This window comes from Pseudomassariella vexata (genome assembly GCF_002105095.1).
Source record: "Pseudomassariella vexata strain CBS 129021 chromosome Unknown BCR38scaffold_9, whole genome shotgun sequence".
In the NCBI taxonomy this organism is placed as follows: domain Eukaryota; kingdom Fungi; phylum Ascomycota; class Sordariomycetes; order Amphisphaeriales; family Pseudomassariaceae; genus Pseudomassariella; species Pseudomassariella vexata.
Window position 1 is genome coordinate 1594019 of NW_024467964.1, and position 21167 is coordinate 1615185.

At 51.6% G+C, this 21167-nt stretch overlaps 6 protein-coding genes across 6 annotated transcripts; 5 read left to right on the forward strand and 1 right to left on the reverse strand.

The window, feature by feature from the left end:
• Positions 1-892: 892 nt before the first annotated feature.
• Positions 893-3275, forward strand: BCR38DRAFT_345745 (uncharacterized protein; the record flags this gene model as incomplete). The annotated part of the gene is made up of 2 exons (XM_040856203.1): positions 893-3090; positions 3146-3275. 2 exons carry the CDS (start codon positions 893-895, stop codon positions 3273-3275), a joined length of 2328 nt encoding a protein of 775 aa, XP_040714331.1.
• Positions 3276-5872: 2597 nt separating this feature from the next.
• BCR38DRAFT_346822 (uncharacterized protein) lies at positions 5873-8029 on the forward strand (the record flags this gene model as incomplete). The annotated part of the gene is made up of 2 exons (XM_040856280.1): positions 5873-7806; positions 7858-8029. 2 exons carry the CDS (start codon positions 5873-5875, stop codon positions 8027-8029), a joined length of 2106 nt encoding a protein of 701 aa, XP_040714332.1.
• Positions 8030-9765: 1736 nt separating this feature from the next.
• Positions 9766-11603, forward strand: BCR38DRAFT_486766 (uncharacterized protein; the record flags this gene model as incomplete). Its single annotated transcript, XM_040864069.1, has 2 exons — positions 9766-10309; positions 10369-11603. 2 exons carry the CDS (start codon positions 9766-9768, stop codon positions 11601-11603), a joined length of 1779 nt encoding a protein of 592 aa, XP_040714333.1.
• A 4365-nt stretch (positions 11604-15968) lies between these two features.
• On the forward strand, positions 15969-17671 carry BCR38DRAFT_467111 (uncharacterized protein; the record flags this gene model as incomplete). Its single annotated transcript, XM_040862739.1, has 6 exons — positions 15969-15990; positions 16126-16337; positions 16413-16790; positions 16834-16980; positions 17071-17212; positions 17342-17671. 6 exons carry the CDS (start codon positions 15969-15971, stop codon positions 17530-17532), a joined length of 1092 nt encoding a protein of 363 aa, XP_040714334.1. The 3' UTR covers positions 17533-17671.
• Positions 17672-17864: 193 nt separating this feature from the next.
• On the reverse strand, positions 17865-19266 carry BCR38DRAFT_410903 (uncharacterized protein; the record flags this gene model as incomplete). The annotated part of the gene is made up of 2 exons (XM_040858524.1): positions 17865-18691; positions 18780-19266. The coding sequence occupies 2 exons, from the start codon at positions 19264-19266 to the stop codon at positions 17865-17867; spliced, it is 1314 nt and encodes a 437-aa protein (XP_040714335.1).
• A 384-nt stretch (positions 19267-19650) lies between these two features.
• BCR38DRAFT_486769 (uncharacterized protein) lies at positions 19651-21004 on the forward strand (the record flags this gene model as incomplete). Its single annotated transcript, XM_040864070.1, has 5 exons — positions 19651-19696; positions 19752-19803; positions 19859-19991; positions 20046-20336; positions 20456-21004. The coding sequence occupies 5 exons, from the start codon at positions 19651-19653 to the stop codon at positions 21002-21004; spliced, it is 1071 nt and encodes a 356-aa protein (XP_040714336.1).
• Positions 21005-21167: the final 163 nt, after the last annotated feature.

Consider the following 21167-nt stretch of genomic DNA (forward strand, 5'->3'; position numbering starts at 1 on the left):
GGATTATACCTTGATACAACAGTTACGAGGAATTATCTCCAGGTAATGGGAATACAAGATGTGAATCAACTCGATTCGAATTCAGAGGTGAGACAGAAGTCAGGAGTAGCAAGTAGGAACATTAGAAGGTGCTTTGGGTGTATCGTACTATCCCAAGCAAGGCTGACTTAGGTACCCGCTGTTGATTGGGCGCTTTCCTTGTCACGAGTGGGTCCTTCTCCCATCGAAAATTTTGTGGTCGCAACCAGAAAGAAGCACAAAATTCTACGAAGATATTGGAAGTGTTTTCGACTTCCTTTCTTCTCTTCCAACGACTTGACAACCTTTATTCGCCCAGCTCGTCCTCAAAATCTACGAAAAGAGGATTCAGTCATAAAGTACGATCTCCCCGTCGTACTTGGTTTCTGGTTCTCGCCAAAATTCCATTCGCAGAAAACGATAAAAAAAATCGGAAAATCCCATAAAATCCCATCGCCTCCGTCTACCCGAAGTTAACGACATCTTCCATCGAGATTAAAGGCCACGATACTCGTCCCGCGCACTGTCTCATCCTCCGAACAAGTGCAACTGTCAATCCCGCCACCTGTTCACCTTTTTTGCGGACCTAGCCACATTCTCGTTTCTTCGAGAATCTTGATATTTGTCCGTTTGCTCGTTAGGTCTTAGACGTCAGGAGCCAAGTCTTGTTCACCAAGACTTCACCCACGACCAAACCTTCCGAATTCTGTCAATCGACGCTCGAAGTCTGCTCTTAGTTGTTGGTGCGCCCTCTCTAATTTCTAATTCTACTTTTGTGACTCGACCCTACGGTTCCATTTGGATTCAGTATTCCTATGCGTTTACTAACCCGCGATCCCTCCTGCAGTAGACTCATCTCGATCTCTCCATCATAATGGCTGCTGCTACCACTTCCGGCGCTGTTGATCAGCTTGCCGCTGACCTTGGCAATGCCTCTCTCAACGGCGGTGATGTCAAGACTCCCGCCATCAACACCAACGTCGCCAGCGATGCTCAGGGCGACGATCTTGACACCGCTGGCCCGACTCCCAGCTCGGCCCAGACCCCTCACCCCCAGGCTTCTGCTTCTTTGTACGTCGGCGAGCTTGACCCTTCCGTTACCGAGGCTATGCTTTTCGAGCTGTTCTCACAGATCGGCTCTGTCGCTTCGATCCGTGTCTGCCGTGACGCCGTCACCCGTCGCTCTCTCGGCTATGCCTATGTAAACTACAACACGACCTCGGATGGTGAGCGCGCCCTTGAGGAGCTCAACTACACCCAGATCAAGGGCCGCCCTTGCCGCATTATGTGGTCTCAGCGTGACCCCAACCTCCGCAAGAGTGGCCAGGGCAACATCTTCATCAAGAATCTCGATGCTGCCATTGACAACAAGGCGCTCCACGACACCTTCGCTGCTTTCGGTAACATCCTGAGTTGCAAGGTTGCCCAGGATGAGAATGGCAACTCCAAGGGCTATGGATTTGTCCACTACGAAACAGACGAGGCTGCCGCCGCCGCCATCAAGCACGTTAACGGTATGCTGCTGAACGAGAAGAAGGTCTACGTCGGCCACCACATTCCCAAGAAGGACCGCCAGAGCAAGTTCGAGGAGATGAAGGCCAACTTCACCAACGTCTACGTCAAGAACATCAATCCCGAGGCCAGCGATGACGACTTTCGTCTATTATTCGAGGCGTTTGGCGATGTCACTTCTTCGTCGCTCGCGCGCGACCAGGAGGGCAAGTCTCGTGGCTTCGGCTTCGTCAACTTCACCACACACGAGGCCGCTGCCAAGGCGGTTGACGACTTAAACGGCAAGGACTTCCAAGGTCAGGATCTCTACGTCGGCCGTGCCCAGAAGAAGCACGAGCGTGAGGAGGAGCTCCGCAAGTCGTACGAGGCCGCACGCCAGGAGAAGGCCAACAAGTACCAGGGCGTTAACCTGTACATCAAGAACTTGAACGATGATGTCGATGACGACAAGCTGCGCGTCTTGTTCTCTGAGTTCGGGCCCATCACATCGGCCAAGGTCATGCGTGACTCCCTGAGCGAGTCTGGCGATGACGAGAAGGACAAGGAAAATCAGAAGGAGACAATTGATGAGGTCAAGGAGGAGGAAGGCGAGAAAGAGGAAGGTGAGAAGAAGGAGAAGAAAGGCGATCGCAAGCTCGGAAAAAGCAAGGGCTTCGGCTTTGTGTGCTTCGCCAACGCTGACGACGCCACCAAGGCCGTCGCTGAGATGAACCAGCGAATGATCGAAGGCAAGCCTCTCTACGTCGCACTGGCCCAACGCAAGGACGTTCGGAAGAGTCAACTTGAGGCGAGCATTCAGGCGCGTAACACTCTCCGAATGCAACAAGCCGCTGCCGCCGCAGGCATGCCCCAGCAGTTCATGCAGCCACCTGTATATTACGCTCCTGGACAGCCTTTCCCTCCTGGTGGTAGAAGCGGCATCCCATTCCCCCAGCCCGGCATGGGCATGCCCGGAGTTCAGGGTGTTCGGCCTGGCCAGTTCCCCAATTACGGCGCTCCTCAGGGTGGCCGTGGTGCACCTGTACCCCAACAGCTCCCACCCCAGATGTACATGCCTGGACAATTCCCTCCAGGTGCCCCCTTCGGCAACCCGTCCGGAAACCCCCAGTACATGGCTGCCATGGCTCAGGCCCAACAGGCAGCTCTCGGAGGTGGTCGTGGTGGCCCGGCCGGTCGTGGACCTATGCAAGGAATGCCCAACATGCCGGCCATGCCAGGCGTGGGTGGACCCGGCATGCCCGGATACCCTCCCAATGCCAGACAAGGCAGCGGTGCAGCTGGTCGCGGAGGCATGAACGCTCGCAATGGCCAGATGGGTCAATTCCCCCAGGGCGGACGTGGCATGCCCAATCAGCAGATGGGTGCGCCTATTCCCGGCCAAGACTTAACCACTGGCTCCCTCCTCCAGTCTCAGCTTCAATCGGTTGCCGGTAATCCCCAGCAGCAAAAGCAGATGCTCGGCGAGGTCATCTTCCCCAAAATCCAAGCTCTCCAGCCTGAACTCGCTGGCAAGATCACCGGCATGCTCCTGGAGATGGACAACGCGGAACTCGTCAACCTGTAGGTTTACCCTGTATCCTAAACTTCACACTCCCCTGCTAACACGTATGACTAGTATTGAGGATGAGAGTGCTCTCCGTGCCAAGGTGGATGAAGCCATGGCAGTCTACGACGAGTACGTCAAGACCCAGGGAGGGGAAGCAGAGGGTGAGAAGAAGGAGGAGAAGCCTGAGGAGAAAGCATAAGCTCCGCTGCTGTTTGTGCGAACAGCCATCATCTCTATGGCTAGGTGTCAAAGATTGCTTGGTCATTCTAGCAATCCTAGTGACGGTCTTTCGGTTTCCACGTGTCTCAGCACGCTCGATCTTTGCAACGGTTTCGGAAAAGTTCACGATGATACCGGGCTTCCACCAGCGATGGGCGGTGCCATATCGATATTTGCATTTCCTTCATTCCCCCCACCATCTGTTACGCCGTCTATGACCCCCCTTTCTCTATGTTTGTCAGATCTGACCTGCACCGAGACTCTCAGCCTCTACTACTTGCATGTATTTGATAGACTATTTCTTTTGCTGGACACGCTGTGGAATCCCAGCTTTCGGTCACCTGGCGTTCCTGGTCCATGTCGGTAGGCCCGAGGTCATGTTGCCTGGCGCCGAGCGGAATATGGCGGCTTGATGATTCAGACGAATACCCCCTTTGGGCCGCCGGGAAATATCCCGAATGATGCAGAGGTTAATCCACAGATAGGAGCTTCTGACATAATGAACAAAAGTTATTCACAAAACTTGTTTAACCACGTCCCCCCGTGCGCTACCCATAAGATGTGGAATTATGCTATACCACCGCCTCTTTGTCCTAGTACAGATACGCGCGGTCGAATGAAGTGCCAGCTCCTTCGAATAAGCGTATAAATTTGATGAAACCGCCATAAGCTGTTCTGATGTCATGTTTATGACATGTGAGGAATCGACAACGGCCAGTACTGCTTTTGGAGAGCCAACATGTCGACGTATGAGTGTGTATCGGGTATTTGGCATGATCAATGACACGCAGGCACTTGGGGTTGACGTATCAAGCATCTCGAGTTTCGGCAGAATGGCAGAGTCTGTGAAAAGAGTTACACTAGACACGGAACTGGTTGACTGTCTACGAGTAGGTCGGGGTGGACTGCTAGGGCCTAGACTGCAGTGGAAACTAGAAAATTCGGGGAAACAGAGTTACAGGCCCACCAGTGGATCGTCTCCATCCGACTCTCCATCTGACTATCCGCAAATCACAGTACTTGAGTAAAGTTGATACAAAGCTCACGAATATCTAGATATTGGTCAATGTCTGATGAGTCCGCCATCGGCTTGGTTCTGTCGTCCTTGATTGGGCTGGTTGAATTTGGATTGTAAGTAATCTTCTTGGCGTTCGCAACTGGTATTTCCACCCATGGAGCCGTGCTGATCGCCATAACCTCGACCTTCTTTCCATTAAGCGGGAAGAATGGTTATCTATTTGTTGTCATAACTTGGAAACATGCCACGTGTCTATCGGAGTAGAACGGCAAGGTAGTCATCGCGACTCAACATGACGATCCTAGATCAGGGCAGCCAAGTCGCCATCTGTAAAGCTTAAAACAATGACAATGCCGGCATTACCATAGTACAGAGCATACAAATGTGCCGTGTATTGCGGTACCCTCGCAGACCCTTGGGCAACAAGCTCGAGACTACGAGTGCTTTACCCCACAAAATTTGATATGACGCTCCGAAACCCTATCGAATATGACTTTTTACACGCAAATTAGTTCACCGTTTCTTGCACCATCATCTGTCTGCTGACTCGGGTGTGGGCTTAAACCAAGCTGCTTCTGTACAAGCGGGGGTTTGAACTCTGAGTGGGCACGTGAAACTAACATGGTAGGCAGCACAATCAATTCATTATTCAACCAAGTTTGTGAGTCTGCCTCGTATGTATAATTCGAAGATGCCACACTCCCACTTTGACTTATTAATTATCCGATATTATCTATACATTCAGACAACAGGTGGAATATCACTGAAGCAAAAACCTGGCTTGATGACAATTGGCTACCCGTTTTGAGCACGATAAAAACCATTTGTGAGTGGCTAGCCAGGAAGTTGGATTTGGAAATTGGGGCGGGATACCACGTTCCCTTGTTCCCAGCAAGCAGCCTAACAGCCTCTGAGGCTTGTCAGGGTCCATTTTAGCTCTTGTCCGCTGCCGCCGCCTCCACTATCGGAAACCTTTGCACCTGCACTTTTTGCTTGCGTTTCCCAAGAAATCTGCCTCTTGCCCAGGTGCACCAAGAAGACTGCTCCACCACTTAACTGTAGAGACGGTGCGACCCAAATGCAGCGGCCCCTCATCAGTCAAGACCATCCATAGTAGTCTTGGCAGTCTCGAGGCCTCCTTCGTCTTTATTCCTTGCTGCCCCCTCTTATTTGGGACCTGAAATTTGCGACTGCCTCACCCTCAGCTCTTGGGCAGGCTCCAGCGAAATAAGCATTGAGCGTGTCGCTTCAAGGCTGTTCCACCCGCCCCTTGTGCTGTGGAGTTCCCCGGAATCTGCCATTGTCGAGTGTCGAGTGTCGCTTCAGAGATTGTTCCACAGCTGCGCCGTGGGATAATCATGAGCTGAAGACTCTCGAGAAGCTGCTAACATCAAGGACCCAACCCACGATGCGATTTTCCCGTCATCGACGACGTACCCTACTCATTCCACGATAGCACGACTACCTTGTATCTTTGGGTTCGAACCCAACAACCAATTTGAAGGAACTAGCCCAGTGGCCAAATACAGCCAGATAGCATGGCTGGAACACATAGAGTCATGTCGCTCGAAGCGGCGCTCGAGGAAGAGCGCCAGCAGATTGAGGAGCTTCTGCAGCAGTCGAACCAATCTCGTGGTCCCCCTTCCATCGGTAGCGCCCGATCCCCATCACCCTTCATGAGCTCCCGGTCGCCGGTTCGAAGCATGCTAGACATTGGGGAGACTAAGAAGAGCCCTCCGCAGGCGCCATACCGTAGCATGTTGGATCTCGGTGGTCCTCCAGCTCCTTCTGCCCCCCGTAGAAGCATGCTGGATATCGCTGGGGCACCAGCGCAGTCAGCACCGTCGAGTGCGCAAACATCGCCCATCCTGACCAGTCACAGAGCTTCTCTTATGCCTCAGTCATCTCAACACCATAGAAGCATGTCTGATGCCGCCAGCAAGCCTGTTGACTTTGGCCCCCGCTCGCCCCCGATCCCAAGAGACAGGAATAACGATCCCACTGCCGCATATCAGTTCTCCGATATTTATGCTACCAATGTCGGCCAGGCGCTGCCGGGTTACAAGCGATCATCGCAAACCGGCGGTGCTCGTTCAAGCTCCATCGGAGATGCTCTACGTGGCGAGCTGTCCAACCTCACACTGCCTGGTGACGGAAGAAAACAGTCGCAGTACTCTCTCAGGCCCAACAGCAAGTCGAAGTCCCCAAGCAATCGATTTTCTGTGCGTTCCAGCTCTCCAGGTGGTGGCTTGCTTGGGAACCGTAACCGCAATGAATTGTCGGGAACCATGATGCTGGACAACGGTACCGTTATCGACATGAACAACGCCTACCGTAGACTCTCCGACGCCAACTTGATCTATGGTTCCCCGGGTCTGGCATCATACACACGGAAGAAGGCAGAGTCGGAGGGGCATGGTCGTTTAGAAAAGTCCAACATGAGTCCTTACGGAGAGCTTTTGCCCGATGACGATAGCGACGATGACGTGGCTAACACCTCCGACGAGGAAGATCATCGAGGCCGGAAACTCACGACCAGAGGTGAAAGCAGCGGAGATGATGCGGCTTTGGGCGGCGCTAGAACTGCGAAGAGTCTCCTAGCTGCTGCCGAAGACGAGCGTAAACAGGTCGCAGCGCAGCCTCAGTACAGGTCGCTGTTCGAGCCAGAGATCACAGTTACGAGTCCGACGGGGGAGAGGAAGCAGAGAGCGAGACAGTTTGTCCAGCCTGCGACTAGCTTCGATCAGGAACCTCATTCTGGCTCTCACACACCTCTTGACCTCGAGCTCGAATCTAGTGTGTCCGCCATCAAGCATGCTCAGAAACTAGAAGTAACGTCAACCCCCATCATCAATACGCCCGAGGTCCATAGGTCCATCCGCATCATTTTCCGTGGCGAATATAATAGAATCCAGCGAGATGCTGAAGAGGAGCACCGCCGTCTGCGCAAGTACGTGGTCGCCACGGATCTTAGCGATGAGTCTACCCACGCTCTGGAATGGGCCATTGGTACCGTTTTACGAGATGGGGACACTCTGATTGCCATCTACTGCATGGACGAAGAAGCTACCGGCTCTGCTGATCCAGCGAGCCAGGTCCCCGATGATCCCAAATCGATGAGAGAGCAAGCAGCGGCTATCAATGCCATGACGAAGAACGCCAAGATTCCTCAACGACCTGGCAGCCCGAATCCATTCAACCTCCACCTTTCGGCCATATCTCCGTATGTAAGGTCGGCCGAAGGTGGAAGCGCTACACCGTCTCCGGCGCCGTCACTCAGAGGAAAGTCTAGGACAGAAGAGGAACGTGAGAGAGCGGTGCAGGACATCACGGATCGTGTCTCGAAGCTATTGCGCAAGACGCAACTGCAGGTCCGAGTAATCGTGGAGTGTATTCATTGCAAGAACCCGAAGCATCTCATTACCGAGGTGATCGACCTGGTCAGTCCTACACTCGTGATTCTTGGTAGCCGCGGGCGCAGTGCACTGAAAGGGTAAGTCAACTTCGAGTTGCGAAATAGACCTCTCAACTAATCTTGTGGCAGGACGCTTCTCGGGTCCTTTTCTAACTATTTGGTTACAAAAAGCTCCGTCCCAGTCATGGTGGCCCGCAAACGGCTGCGCAAGAAGAGCAAGTATCAACCGCCGCCCATGAAGCAAGTCAATAACTTAGCCAACCCAGCCGCTCGGAGTCTAGAGATGGCGAGGATCGATTAGAGTTATTTGGACCAGAAAGCAGGAACCAGAAGGTTCTTAGTTTGCAATGTATGCTCTCCTGGCCAGGGATTAAGGATTAAAAGGTAGTGGAAAAACCCGCGGTTCATGTTCACGTCAGTTGTAGGGTATTTGGAGTTGTTTGATTTCAAGGGAGACGCAGCGGTCTGATGGCTTCAGCTTGACCAAACAAATTCTTGCCAGTTATGACGTACCGAGGTACACCGTCCCTGCGTACTTCAGTACAGCAAGTATAAGTAAGGCAGTAGATCATGATTCCCCTCTCGCATTTGTGGTTTCCAGCGAATAACATTCTAGATATAGAACCTAGTGCAGTGCTAGTTCCACCTGGGTCCGCTGATACAAACTTGTACATAATATGTTAACAAGTCTTATCTGCCGAATGTCAACATAAGCCCAGCGGGCCGTCCCCCCATTGGACTGTTGCAGCTGCCACGGTCCCATCCGCAGTCGCTAATATTTGACTCGAACACGATGGGCCAATAGCGGGGTGATGAGAGGAAATGGGTCGACGCGAGACTCGGACAGCGGGGTAGCTATCGACGTGTTAATTGATTGCATTAACCACCGCGTAGAGAGCTTGCATGACCAAATGGCACCATCGAGTGACAACGAGCCACGCACTTTAAAAGCAAGACCATTACTCGATGAAAAACAAGCCATCAAACAACAATAACTATTTCAAGCCAAGTCAAGTCATTCTGGCGGATAAGTTTTGCCCTTAGAAATGAATCGTTCGGTTTGGTCCGCAAGGTCGCCCACCCCTGGATTCCCAAGAAAGGGCGCACAGGCTGGTTTTCGCACTAGCAACCCCCCTTGCAGTTTCCACGGTGAACGATTGGCTTAAGGGCGGATTTGGCGTTGGACCAGACTGTGACATCCCAGCTGGAGGGCTCACCAGCCACTTGATTTCTGCAACCTTAGGGCCCTTCCCGTCTTTGCAGCACTCACTCACCTTACCACGCCTGATGCGAAAGACTTTACCGTTTACTGAAACTGCGCAAACCCCTCCACTATTTGTACCCTAACCTATTTCATATCGTTGGTATCTTTTGAGAGGATACCGATCGTTGTAGCACTTTTGCGCTTGTCGACAATCCCCACTGGATTGAACGGAGTAGGCGGCGGGCTTTGTCTGGCGACTTTACTTACACTCGACTTGCGACAGCGGCTGCGACTGCGACTGCGACTGGATAGTTTGGCTCCCAAATTGATTGACCCAACCAACGAGGACTCAACTCGGTCGAGTCCAATGCCTTTGATAGCTGTGCACAATCACATCGCACTCTTCAACATTACAATTGCACCCAGCACTTTCATCGCTTCTCTGACTTTATCCTTCGTCTTCTTGTTTGCTTATTTGGTTGTTGCGGGTACCCTCCCCTCTATCCGCTTGCCCAGCATAAACCCGATTCCCCGCCTTCTTGGGGCGATAAGAAGACGACCAGCAGCGCCAGTACCAGTACCAGCACCGCGCCAGAGGAAGTCTCGCACGCACAAGGCATTACCAGTTTTACCGCAGCACAAGCCCCAGGTTCTGCAGTTGACCAATTACGAGCATAACAATCAGCCGTCGTCGCCGCCGCAATCGAGATCGCGCAGGAGCAGCAGCAGCAGCTTGCGATCCTTGTTCTCATCCAGCCGTCGCAATAGCAGCAGATCGACCCTGCGCAAACGATACTCGGAGGCCGAGGCATATGTTGATGGTGCGCAAAACCATGGACAAGATCGACGCCTCGCTAGACGACTTCCGCGCACCTCTGACGCCGCCACCGACGCTGCCGCCGTCTTTCGTCCGCTACCCGTCGGCGCGATCGGGGTGCGCGCAGTCGTCCGTCCACACCGAGGACATGATGGACGATCAGAGCAGCATCGGCGAATGCGAGTCTTCAGCCTCAGTCGGTGGCTACAGTCCTCCGGCGTGGCGACGCCTCGGCAACGGTGATCGCGACTTCGGCAGCTGGCGACCCTCAGACAACCTGTTGGGCTTGGGCCGATACACCAGTCCGGGATACTGTGACGACCTTGATGAGGACCAATCTGCAGACGACGAGGTGCTCGAGCAGGCGATTAGGACGCGCTTGCCGACCGGCTCGTTGAGTCCAGAAAAGGGAAGGACTCCGGAACCGGGCGAGGATGACACACTCCGACGATTGCAGTCGCAAACGGCTTCTCCACTAAAACAAAATGCGATGATTGAAGGAGAGGTAGCCAGGAACAACGCATCATCTTCTCAGCCTCCGCAGAATGAGAGGGACAATTGTAAGTTGAAACATGCAGCCTTGGGATAACGAAAAGACATGCTGATCTGTTTGCCTCAGACATCCGCTTCGCGTTTCGCGCCGATGTGCAACACAAGACGGATCGCATAGAGTCTTCGGTCCAATTCATACAGAACTCGGTACAAATGGTGACCAAGTCATGGGCCAATATAGTGCTCGCAACACTTGTCGCTATCTTTTCCATAACCTTAGTCCGCAGCCTCTTCTCACCGGCCTCGCAGCGACCTGTACCAGACCTGATCAAGGTCGCTGGCTTGGCCCGCTCTTTCGAGCCATTGATATACTACTCAGAGAACGGCGTGTCTCAAGTTGGCGACCTGCAAGCAACAGGTGTTGCCGTCTGGGACCTGGGAGAAAGTGTTCGCAGCTCCAACATGACATCGGCACCTATCATTGTCAAATCGCTAGACGAGCTGTCCGACTCGCTTAAGCTGCTAGCCCTCGAGCTGACGACATTCTTCGCCAATGTCGATGGCGACATCGACGGCATATTGATTGTCATGGATTGGGCACGCCGGGAACTGGGTCAGTTGCAAAACATACCAAGCCACTCGCTCAGCACGGCCTTCAGCAACATCCACAATTTCTTGTCCGATGCAGGCCTTCTTGAAAACCCAAATACCGGTGTCCCGACACGGCTTGGTAAAATCGCAACCGGCTTCTTCGGTATGAGTCATCCGCAGCGCACCAGAGCTACCCTAGAGCGTACCTTCAGGGAGTTCCTCAACGTACTCGAGGAGTCCATCTCGTCGGAACTTGAGCATAGCCTTCGATTGTTTGGTATTTTTGAGACGATTGACCGCCAATTCCTGAACCTGGCACGCACCGTCATTCGTGAATCTTCCGCACAGGAAGACAAGCACGCCGACCTGCTGTCATCGCTATGGACTCGCATACTGGGCCCCAAGGCCAGCGAGGTCAAGAAGTATGAGCGTAATCGTCAGCTTCTACTCAATGTGCGTGAGAAGACAGTCCGGAACAAGGGGGTTCTGGTTGAGCACAACGGCAAGCTCCTCTCATTGAAGGCAAACCTGGATAGTCTGAGGCGGAAGCTCGTCAGTCCGTTGGTGCGGAGTGTGAACTCAAGCACGTTGACCCTTGAGGAGCAGGTCAAGGGGCTGGAAGATGTCGGCACATATCTCGAGGGTGTCAGGTCCCGACAGAAAGGCAAGTTGATGGAGATGCTGTACGGACCCAGCGGCAGTGCGCGCGCAAGTGTTGGTGCCGGGGACCGTAACCCGAGACTCATCGAGGAGAGCCGGTGGGACTCTTAGAGAGAGTATGAGTCGAAACTAGGCTTAAGGACTTATCGGTTTCTCAGGTCATGTTGGTTTTCTTGGAAGGACGGACGGCAGGCATCAGGTGGAGATGCAGGGTGGTAAATATGAGAATTGCGTTCATGTTCATGTATCCACAGGCATGTATAACGGCGTCAGCACGGATGAGCAACGGTACTGGTTAGTTTAGGGAAGGCAATTGGGTTGGCCCCATAGGGGAGGCGTTTCGACTACTTGCGTATGGTAAGTCATCTACATGGAGGATTGGCAGGGTCAGATATCAGGGCGTCTGGCGTTAACTGCGGTTGCAGATACATATCTGGTTTTTCGGCCTGAACATGGGCCTGGGTCAGGATCAAGGCACATATGTGTACAGTGGAGGAAAGCATTGGCTGGCGTATGTATCCGGTAGTCATACTTCTACGGAATTTGAGGTTTGTGTCACTTAGTGACGGTGTTGTGGGTTTGGCCAAAGCGATTTGCATATGTGCTCTGTTTCGGATGCAGGCCATACACGCGAGTATGGGAATTAAATATTTTACAACTCGAGTTCTTACTTGCCATGGCCTAGCTTGTTTTTGCATGTTCCCAAGTTGCCGGGCATGACAGGTAGAATGTCGTCTCGTCACTTCACTTCGTATTATTCCCTCAAGCGGATTTCGTGACTGCGAATATTTTTAGGATTCGCTACTGCAGGTGGACAGCCTCCTGCTGTCGAATCGAATAAGCCCGATGCAAATGTAACCCTCGCAGCCTGCCTTTGTCGAATACGCTGCGACACATGTTAATAAACAAATATTGATCTCTTACTTCGGACTCGCCGCCCCCCAAACCGACCCCCACGCAGACAAAATGGGTCGACAGATGATGACGTTTCACCGTTTTAGCCCCCAAAAATGGTCAAGCTGACTCAGCCTGGGCCTCAACCAAACGTTGCTACCGGTCGCCTTCCTTGTTCCCGCTCTTTTGTGTCACCGCCTTATCAGCCACGTAGATCAGAGGGAGTAGAGGTGGTGGGGAGGTGAGAGGAGTGATAGGTGGGTGGCTTATATCAGCTGAATAGGCAGAAATGTAGCTTTAGATAAGTTGGGATAGAGTCAGGTTAGGTCAAGCAGACAGGCAAACAGGCGAGGGTTGGGGGCTAGGGGCTGATGAGTGAGTGGGTGCGTGGGTTGGTGATGGGTGTTTGTATAAGAAGCACGACTTAAAACGTGTCGAAAGTCGAATGGTTCTTCTAACACCTGACAAAGCTATCAGAACAGGTCAAGCAAATCGAGAGCAAGCTTGCAATATCTCAAATAATCTACATCCCCACTGTGCCGGTCCAACGCACAAGTATCATCACCAACCTTCACCAGATTACTTTTCCCTCAGGGCAATACAACAATGGAGCAAGCTGGCGGCCGACGAGAGCAGGTCAAAGGGGGAACCAAGGAAGGAGAGGAAACGCTGAGTGGGAGCAGCCCGGCTACGAAGCATTAAGCACGCTACTTCTTCTGAGGCAACACAGCTCGTTCGCGAGCTTCAACCCGGGTAGATGTATGAAACTGCTTGGGGGCCACAGATGGCCTGTTGTTCGACTACCTGAAGGTTCTTTATTGTGGCAATTGGCCAAATTGTGTTCGCAAAGGTACGCAAGTATATTTCCTTAACTCTTACCCCAGATACTGACTTCAACTTAGAAGTAGGGACATTTATTAGCTTTGCTTCTATTCTAATGTTATTTTGCGCCACAGGATGGAGAAGTGACGAGTAAGAGGCGAACTGTATAGTTGAGTTGGTGGGATGAAGGATGCCAAAGCGAGATACGGGGGAAGGGCCGCTGTGTAAGAAAGCACTGTGGAGTCAGTGCGAGACATATAGGCTGGCTGTAAGAAGTCCACAAATTACCTGTACACTTTCATATTCATGGTATAATAAAAGAACACATAACATTCGTTCTTTCTTGTTAGGGATATTACGCAACAGATAGACCTGTCATGTAGCAATTAAGTTGGATACAGTTGCCCTGGCATAGTTTCTCTGGGCCTCCTAATCTCCAAGCATCTATGTAGTCGCTCAGTTTCGCTGTCAGGCTTTCGAGAAGCATATTCTCAACAATCTCTTCAGTTGGACACAGGACGCAGAACCATGCCGCCATACGCAGAACGATATGGCGTCGACCAATGCCGATTAAAATGCTTGGACCACCTAAAGCTCGAAAATATACTGCCGCAGCAGCAATGTGGCTGGAATACTAAACAATAAATCTTCAGGGGACCTGAATTCAATGTAATCATCCAAGTACATCGGGCAAGGAGTGTTTTGGGTGGTACATGGAGATTTGCCTCGGGTTGGAACGAGAAGCTGTTCATCTCATTCGGTAGCTGAAGCTAGGTAAATAAAAAATGGAAAACAACCTACCGCTACCCGCTCGTTTCTCGATGTATAGTGTAGCCATTGGACTCACAACGGGTCGTCTTGAGAGATCTGTTCGAATGTAATCATGTCAGTAAAGTAGAGGCTCAAGCCTACTGGGGCAGAATAATGAAAGCATGCTTCCCACCTGAAACAGGCGGTTCTCTACGTGACATGATATGAAAGCGTGGCGTTCAAATTATCTCTTCTCTGGATTCATGGTGAGAGAACTTATGAGGATTGCGGGTTTCAACGACATGACATGATAAACACCTTCAAGCAAGAATACAGCAAAGTGCTGATGGGAAAGGGGCATTAGCATTGGAATTCTAGAGAATGCTATTATATTGTACTTGTTCAATGATACTTAATTCTGCACCAGAAGTTCCTTGAGTTTCCAAGAGGCGCGGCTGGATCAATATCTCGTAGTGTAAGGTGGTTTCATGATCCGATTATCGCCAAAATCGTATCTGTAAGGGAGGCACATCGCGAGCACCAGTACAAATGAATGTATATACAGCTTCACGGCTTTCGCTAAATTATTTCCAGTGTTGCTTCTAGACTATTGACATTTCATGTACTGCAATTTGGTGGCCACAACAAACTGGAACATATTAATAGTGAGATATCGGCGTCATACCCCACTCTACATGCACAACGCGAGTGACATGTAACAGGCCGATTAAGAGGTCAAGGTAAGCCAGATGACATATTTTCAGATAAATCCAATCGATACTATACCAAGCAGGAATGGCAGATAGTGGTGTGAAGCTTAGACTAATGAGCAAGCGATTCTGAAGATCAGAGTCCGTTGGAAATTTCGAGTTGCATCAACGTCAGCAAGCCAGTTGAAAGATTCGATCCTTCCCGAATACTCTAATTTCTCAACAGTATGTTTGCTGCTTGGTCTCACAATACAATTCTGACATGCTGGCTATCCCTTGTCCGGCTTCCAAGTGCTGGTGCAGCTTTCTGCTTCCAGCTCGTACATTTCGAGGAACTGAAACTCAACATTGTCTCACTGTGAAGTCATCTTTGTGTGTAACGGCAACGAAACCCGTATGAGACTGTTTTTGTATATTTCCATGTAGCATGAGATATGGATCTATGTGATGGGTCCGTGGGATCTGTCAATATCATCCCTGTCGAGTCCGGGGAAGATCTCCGAGAACTCTAAATCGCTGGGGAAGTGGTAACATGTTCATTGCTCCTATAAAGTCGGGATATCTCCCCTTGGGCAGGTGCTTGTGTCGTCGAACTTGATGAAAACATGGAAGTAGACGAGCGACATCCATCTGGTTATCCGAAGCTCAGAAGGCAGAGCCGACTAAGATACTTAGGTATCACTTGACAGCATCTGCATCCAAATTGAGAAGCATGTCGACATGGGTGATGTAAGGGTGGCAAGTGCGACAGACAGACTGTGCCGGGTGGTGGTTTTCGAATGCTACACTGGTGAGATCCAAATTTGAGCAGAGCACTCAAGCATCGTGTTTAGAAGCGTCACATGTTGTTTCAAAGTGGTCGTCACGCTCGACTGTGTGCAGCTTTTCGGTTCTGAACGCGCGGAGGTCATAACATCATCGTATGAGTCCATTTACGGTTTGGGGAAGGAAAGTTGGCAGCCAGGAGGTGCGACTCACATTGAATAATCTCGTGCGGAAGGCACGCCTTCGACCGATCTCTACCCAGGGCGAGCAAGACCAAGGTACCGAGAGGCAAAGTGAAGAATTGGGAAGTCACAAGACAAGTTGTTGCAACTCGCGGTGATCGATACCCCTTTGTAGACAGACGAACATCACTGAACTCGATCGCGAAACTCGAGTAACCTAACGCTAATCTAATTTCAGGGCGAGCCTCGACCCAAGTTTTCGATTTTGGCTCGTTCAAGCTGAGTCTTGGCGTCATCCTATACGACAGGGCCAGAAGCTCTCGGCGGTATGGTTTAACTCGCCCTACCCGGTCATGTCAATACCACTAGACGTTGGTAAGGCAAGCAGAGTTCTCACTACAGCAACATTTGTGCATATACGCGGTCTGTCAGAAACACTCCTGATCCTCAGCATGATTCGTAAACGGACATGTCCTGAGGAATGATCACCCTTAGTAATATGGGCAATAGTGGCCCTGGTGACAATCTACTTCGTCACGTACCAACTTTCGTCTCGGAAGATTGACCCGCAAGAGCCGCCTATCATCAGCCCCAAAATCCCGGTAGTAGACCATCTGTTAGGCATGGCAATATTCGGAGGCCGTTTTAGCAAGAACACGGGCATACGCAACAAGCACGCACCGGTATTCACGCTACCGGTCCCCAGCTCACGCATCTACATTGTAACGGAACCGTTACTCGCAGCTGCAGGACAATGAGCATCTAACACGCTTTCCTTTACGCCCATCATTTCTGAGGTAACACAGAGAATCCTCGGCTTTGACAACACAATTGCCGATGTTACTCGCCGGAGCCTCGACTCAGGCCCGGGTGGAGAAAGAGTATTTCCGACTGATATCCTGGAGACGGTCTATTCTTGGCTCGGACCTGGCGACTACCTGAGTGAGATCAGTTTGGATGCGGCCTGTGAGTTCAAAGCCGAGTTGCTGGTCTGGGTTCGACACTTGGTCACCGTCTCGACAGCGAAATATCTGTACGGACTACAGAACCCGATTGCCTTGCATCCCCACCTAGAGGATGCATTCTGGGATTTTTACCATGGCCTGGGGATGCTTTTGATTAACATATTTCCACGAGGCATGACGCGGAAGGCATACAAGGGCCAGGAGTTGCCAGTTTCTGCCCTGGGAGACTAACCTTGAGGCAGGCACATACAAGATGGGCTCTAAGATCATTCAGGAGCGCATCGCACTCGCACTTGCACTTGCACTTGCACTCAAGCATGGCTGGACCCTGTGTGCAGCTCCACGGCCAAAATTGTCGTTCCTCTCTGTTGGCATCGTTAATGCCTCGACTTTCTGGATAGTACCAGATCTTTGCAGACCCAGACTTGCTCAATCGCGTCTGGTCCGAAATCGAGTCCACGATCCTACAGTCCGATAATCAACCAAGCAGCTATTGAGCATTTATATTTTCAAGACGGAATGTCCTATGCTCGTCGCAGTGTACAGAGAATGTCTCCGCCTCAACTCAGACAACAACTCAATCCGTGTGGTCAAGGAACCCACCCTTCTCGCAGACCGGTACTTCCTGGCCAGTACTCGGTCATCCAGATGGCGGGTGGCGTCATCCATGCCGACAAGTCGATCTGGGGTTCCAATGTCGACGTTTTCGGACCCACTCATTTTCTTAACCAGCAACGAACTCCAAGGGAAAAGGGATTAAGTCCACCCCGCCGCGTTCCGAGCCTCTGGGGGCGGGAAGACCCTATGTCCGGGACGACACTATGCGATGAACGAGATCTTGGCCCTAGTAGTTTTGGTTGTACTGCTGTTTGATATGGAAAGTCCGGATGGAGGCGGGATTGAGGTCCCGAAGAAGAATAATGCGGTATTGCCAGTTCATGTCTTGCAGTGAGTGAAGCCAGTAATGATGGTTATCAAGCCAAGGCGTGGTTGGAGAGAGGGGAAGACAGTAAGGTCATCATAGGCAACGAGTGAACGTTGGTGTCGCGGCAGCGGATTTGTTACTAGACATAAAATTGTGTGTACAGAGCAAGCTTGAGTAATTTGTATACGTTGAAATTGGCCGCCGTTGATGTGCCACAGCTGGAGCAATGAAGACGGCATGAAAATTTGGCCGGGGAAGCCGCAATGCCCATGACACACCGCCTCGTGATCTCCACGAGAGACGGTAGAGTTACAGAAATGAATGTAAGAGAGCCACAAACATTAAGTAATATGCCCATTTCATATTTCTTGCCCCTTTTCAGGCCATCCGGATTTAGTTCCAAATCCCTCAAGCGCCCCTCTCACCATCCCATCAATGTCATACTCCCAAATCTTCTGAAATCGCCAAGTGATCTCCTCAGCAAACTTCCGAGAATCACTCCCAGCTGACTCATTCTGCCACTGAAACAAATCACAGGCTTCCCTTGTGAGTCCCACCAACCACTGCGTGCGCTCGTACCGCACCTCGTTGTACGTCTCTAGGGCCCCACAACACAGCTCGCCTTTCGATTTACCACCCTCGCATCTTTTATCCGCAGCTTCCAGCAGTGCCGCAAGCACAAGCGCATCCTCCATGCCGAAACCCGCGCCGGCCCCTAAATGCGGCCCCGCGGCATGCGCCGCATCGCCGGCAATACCCACGCTCCCACGCGCATAGTACGGTGCCGGACGGTCATGCATGTCGAAAATTGCCCACTTATCCAGTTGCTCGGGCAGGAGGTCCACAATAGTGCGTGCAGTGGGATGCCAATTCGCAAACGCCGCGAGAGCTTCCTGCTTGCTGCCTGAGGAGGTGTGTCGCCCGTCCTCGGTGGTCCACGGGTTTGAATCCGAAATGACGAGTAGGACGTTGAGGATTTCGCCCATGGCAACAGGGTATGTGATAATGTGTGCTTCGGGGCCGTTGTACATGAAGCGCGTTGAGGTCCGGTGGACACCTAGCTTGGGGAGGGCGGAGGGGAGGGGGATTAGGGCCCGGAAGCAGAATTTGTGGGTGTAGGAGGGAGCGTGGGAGGGGCCGAAGAGGACGTGTCGGGTGCGGGACCGGATGCCGTCGCAGCCGATGACTTTGAGGAAGTCAGTACCGATGATGATGTATATGATGAAGAACAGCTTTGCCGAGTTTTATGAGGTAGATGGATGGATGTAACTCACCCACATCAGCCTCCTCTACACTCCCATCCTTGAACCTCATCCTCACCCTCCCCCCATTCTCCTCCTCTACAATCCCCTCAATCTGCTTATCAAATCTCACGTTCTCCCCAGGAATCATCGTAGCCAACTCATCCACAAAATCCGACCGCCGACACCCCTGAAATCCCTGTTGGCCCAGGTACAGCTTATAGATAATCTCATCCGTGTGCCGGCCATCAACCCACTGGAAGAAATCCTCGCCGTTGGGGGTAGCGACCCGCTTATAAGCATCGTGTACCCGCGGATCTATTACTTTGAGAGCCCGTTCCGCGTTGGGACTGAAGCCTATGCCGGCGCCAATTTCCTTGAAGCTCGAGGCACGCTCGTAGATGGTGAAGGATACGTTGCGGGTTTGTAGGCCGAGGGCTAGGGTTAGACCGGTTATGCCGCCACCTATTATGGCGACGTGGAGGCGGAGGGTATTGGTTGAATTGGGTGAGGGCGACATGCTGAGTTGCTGCTGTGAGGTACTATTTTGTCAGCATTGGTTGAAAGCAAATAGACGGTTTGGAGTATTTGAACCATGAAGTTGGTAGTGGACTGCAGACGTTACACGATTTGGGGTAGGCTCAATTAGACACAGACTAACCAGCACTAATACCATACGGTTTCGTAGCATCTGCTACGTTTCGGTATGGGGGTGGGGTTGAAATTCCGGACTCCCGGGAGGCGGAAGGCCGGTGAATGTATCTGCGTTCAATACCAGAACCTTGCGGTGCGTCAGCTTTAAGCCATATTCCAAAGAAATGATTAGGTCAGTTCCTCTTGATCTTTCGAGGCTATGAGTGGAATTGAAAAATCCGCCAATATCACAAGCGGCGGCATCTAAGTTATGGGGGAGACTAACAAGCCCTTCAAGGGAAAGGTCCTTCTAACAGGTCTTTGCTACTTGCATATCCTTGCGCGGGATTGGAGCTAACTCATCATATTTAGGAGGCAGTGGGTTCATCGCCTCGCATATTCTCGACGTATTGCTGGAGGCTGGGTATGGATGTGCTGTGCGGTCGAAACTATTTTGCCCGGTACTGATGCATGCCTAGGTTCGAGGTGGTCGCGACTGCTCGATCTGATGCAAAGGGTCATGGCATCGTGGAAGGGGTGAAACCAGCATTTCGGAGCTCGGCGACATATTCCATTGTGGCAGATGTTGCCAAAGAGGGCGTGTTCGATACTGTAAGTGGAAAAACAAGAGCCACCCTGCGAAGTATGTGGTTGATTGTTGAATAGGTGCTACGCTCCCATGGCCCCTTTGACTATGTTATCCATACCGCATCGCCTTACCATAATAATGTGCAGGACCCAGTGAAGGATTTTCTAGATCCCGCCATCAAAGGGACAACCGGGCTCCTCAAGTCCATTCGGGAGAACGCCCCCACCGTCATGCGAGTCGTTTTCCTCTCTTCCTCGGCAGCAATTTTAAATCCTGGGAATCACGCAAAGGTATATGATGAGACGTATTGGGCGCCCATGACCTGGGAAGAAGCTATGGTGCCCAAGAATACTTATAGAGCCAGCAAAGTAAGTCTGATCGGATCACTTACCTCGACTCTGCTATGTTTGCTCTCATACAGACCTTCATTCACCTTCAGCAAATTTGATACATACGCTGCCTTTCATCCACCTAACTTCGTTGCCAGATCTTCTCCGAAGAAGCCGCCTGGAACTTCATCTCTCATGAAAAACCCTCTTTCGATCTCGCCACCATAAACTGCACCTTTAATTTCGGGCCCATCCAACGTGCGCTCCCCCACCTCGACAATATCAACACCTCCAACCAACGCATCCGGGATATGGTTCTGGGCCGCATGAAATTCGGCCTGGAGCCTACAGCCCCAGTATTCACTTTTGTCGACGTGCGCGATGTTGCAGAAGCACATCTCGTAGCCATGCTTTTGCCCGAGGCGGGTGGCGAGAGGTTCTATGTCGTCGGTGGGTATTTCTCAAATAAGCGGATTGTCGATATCATTCGGGAGAAGTTTCCCGAGCTGGGGGATAGATTGCCCGGGGGAGGAGAAGGTCTGGGCTCAGAAGACTTGAAGGATGATTTCCCTGAGGATGTGTATGGGTTTGACAATTCTAAGTCGAGGAGGATGTTGGGGTTGAAGTACAGGGGGTTGGAGAGGGTGGTGGTGGATACGGTGCAATCTATGCTCAATCGAGAAGGAGGCTTGGAGTATGATTTCTAGGAATGTTTGGTGATGTTTCTTTGCTTAGTAGAATGGGAACTATAGCCGGATAGATGAAACCAAAAAGACCTGTTGCCAAGACGAACACAACTGGTGTTGCCGTAGTATGTTACATAAATATTGCCATCTTTTACGCGAGACATGTCTCGGAGCGGCTCCCGAC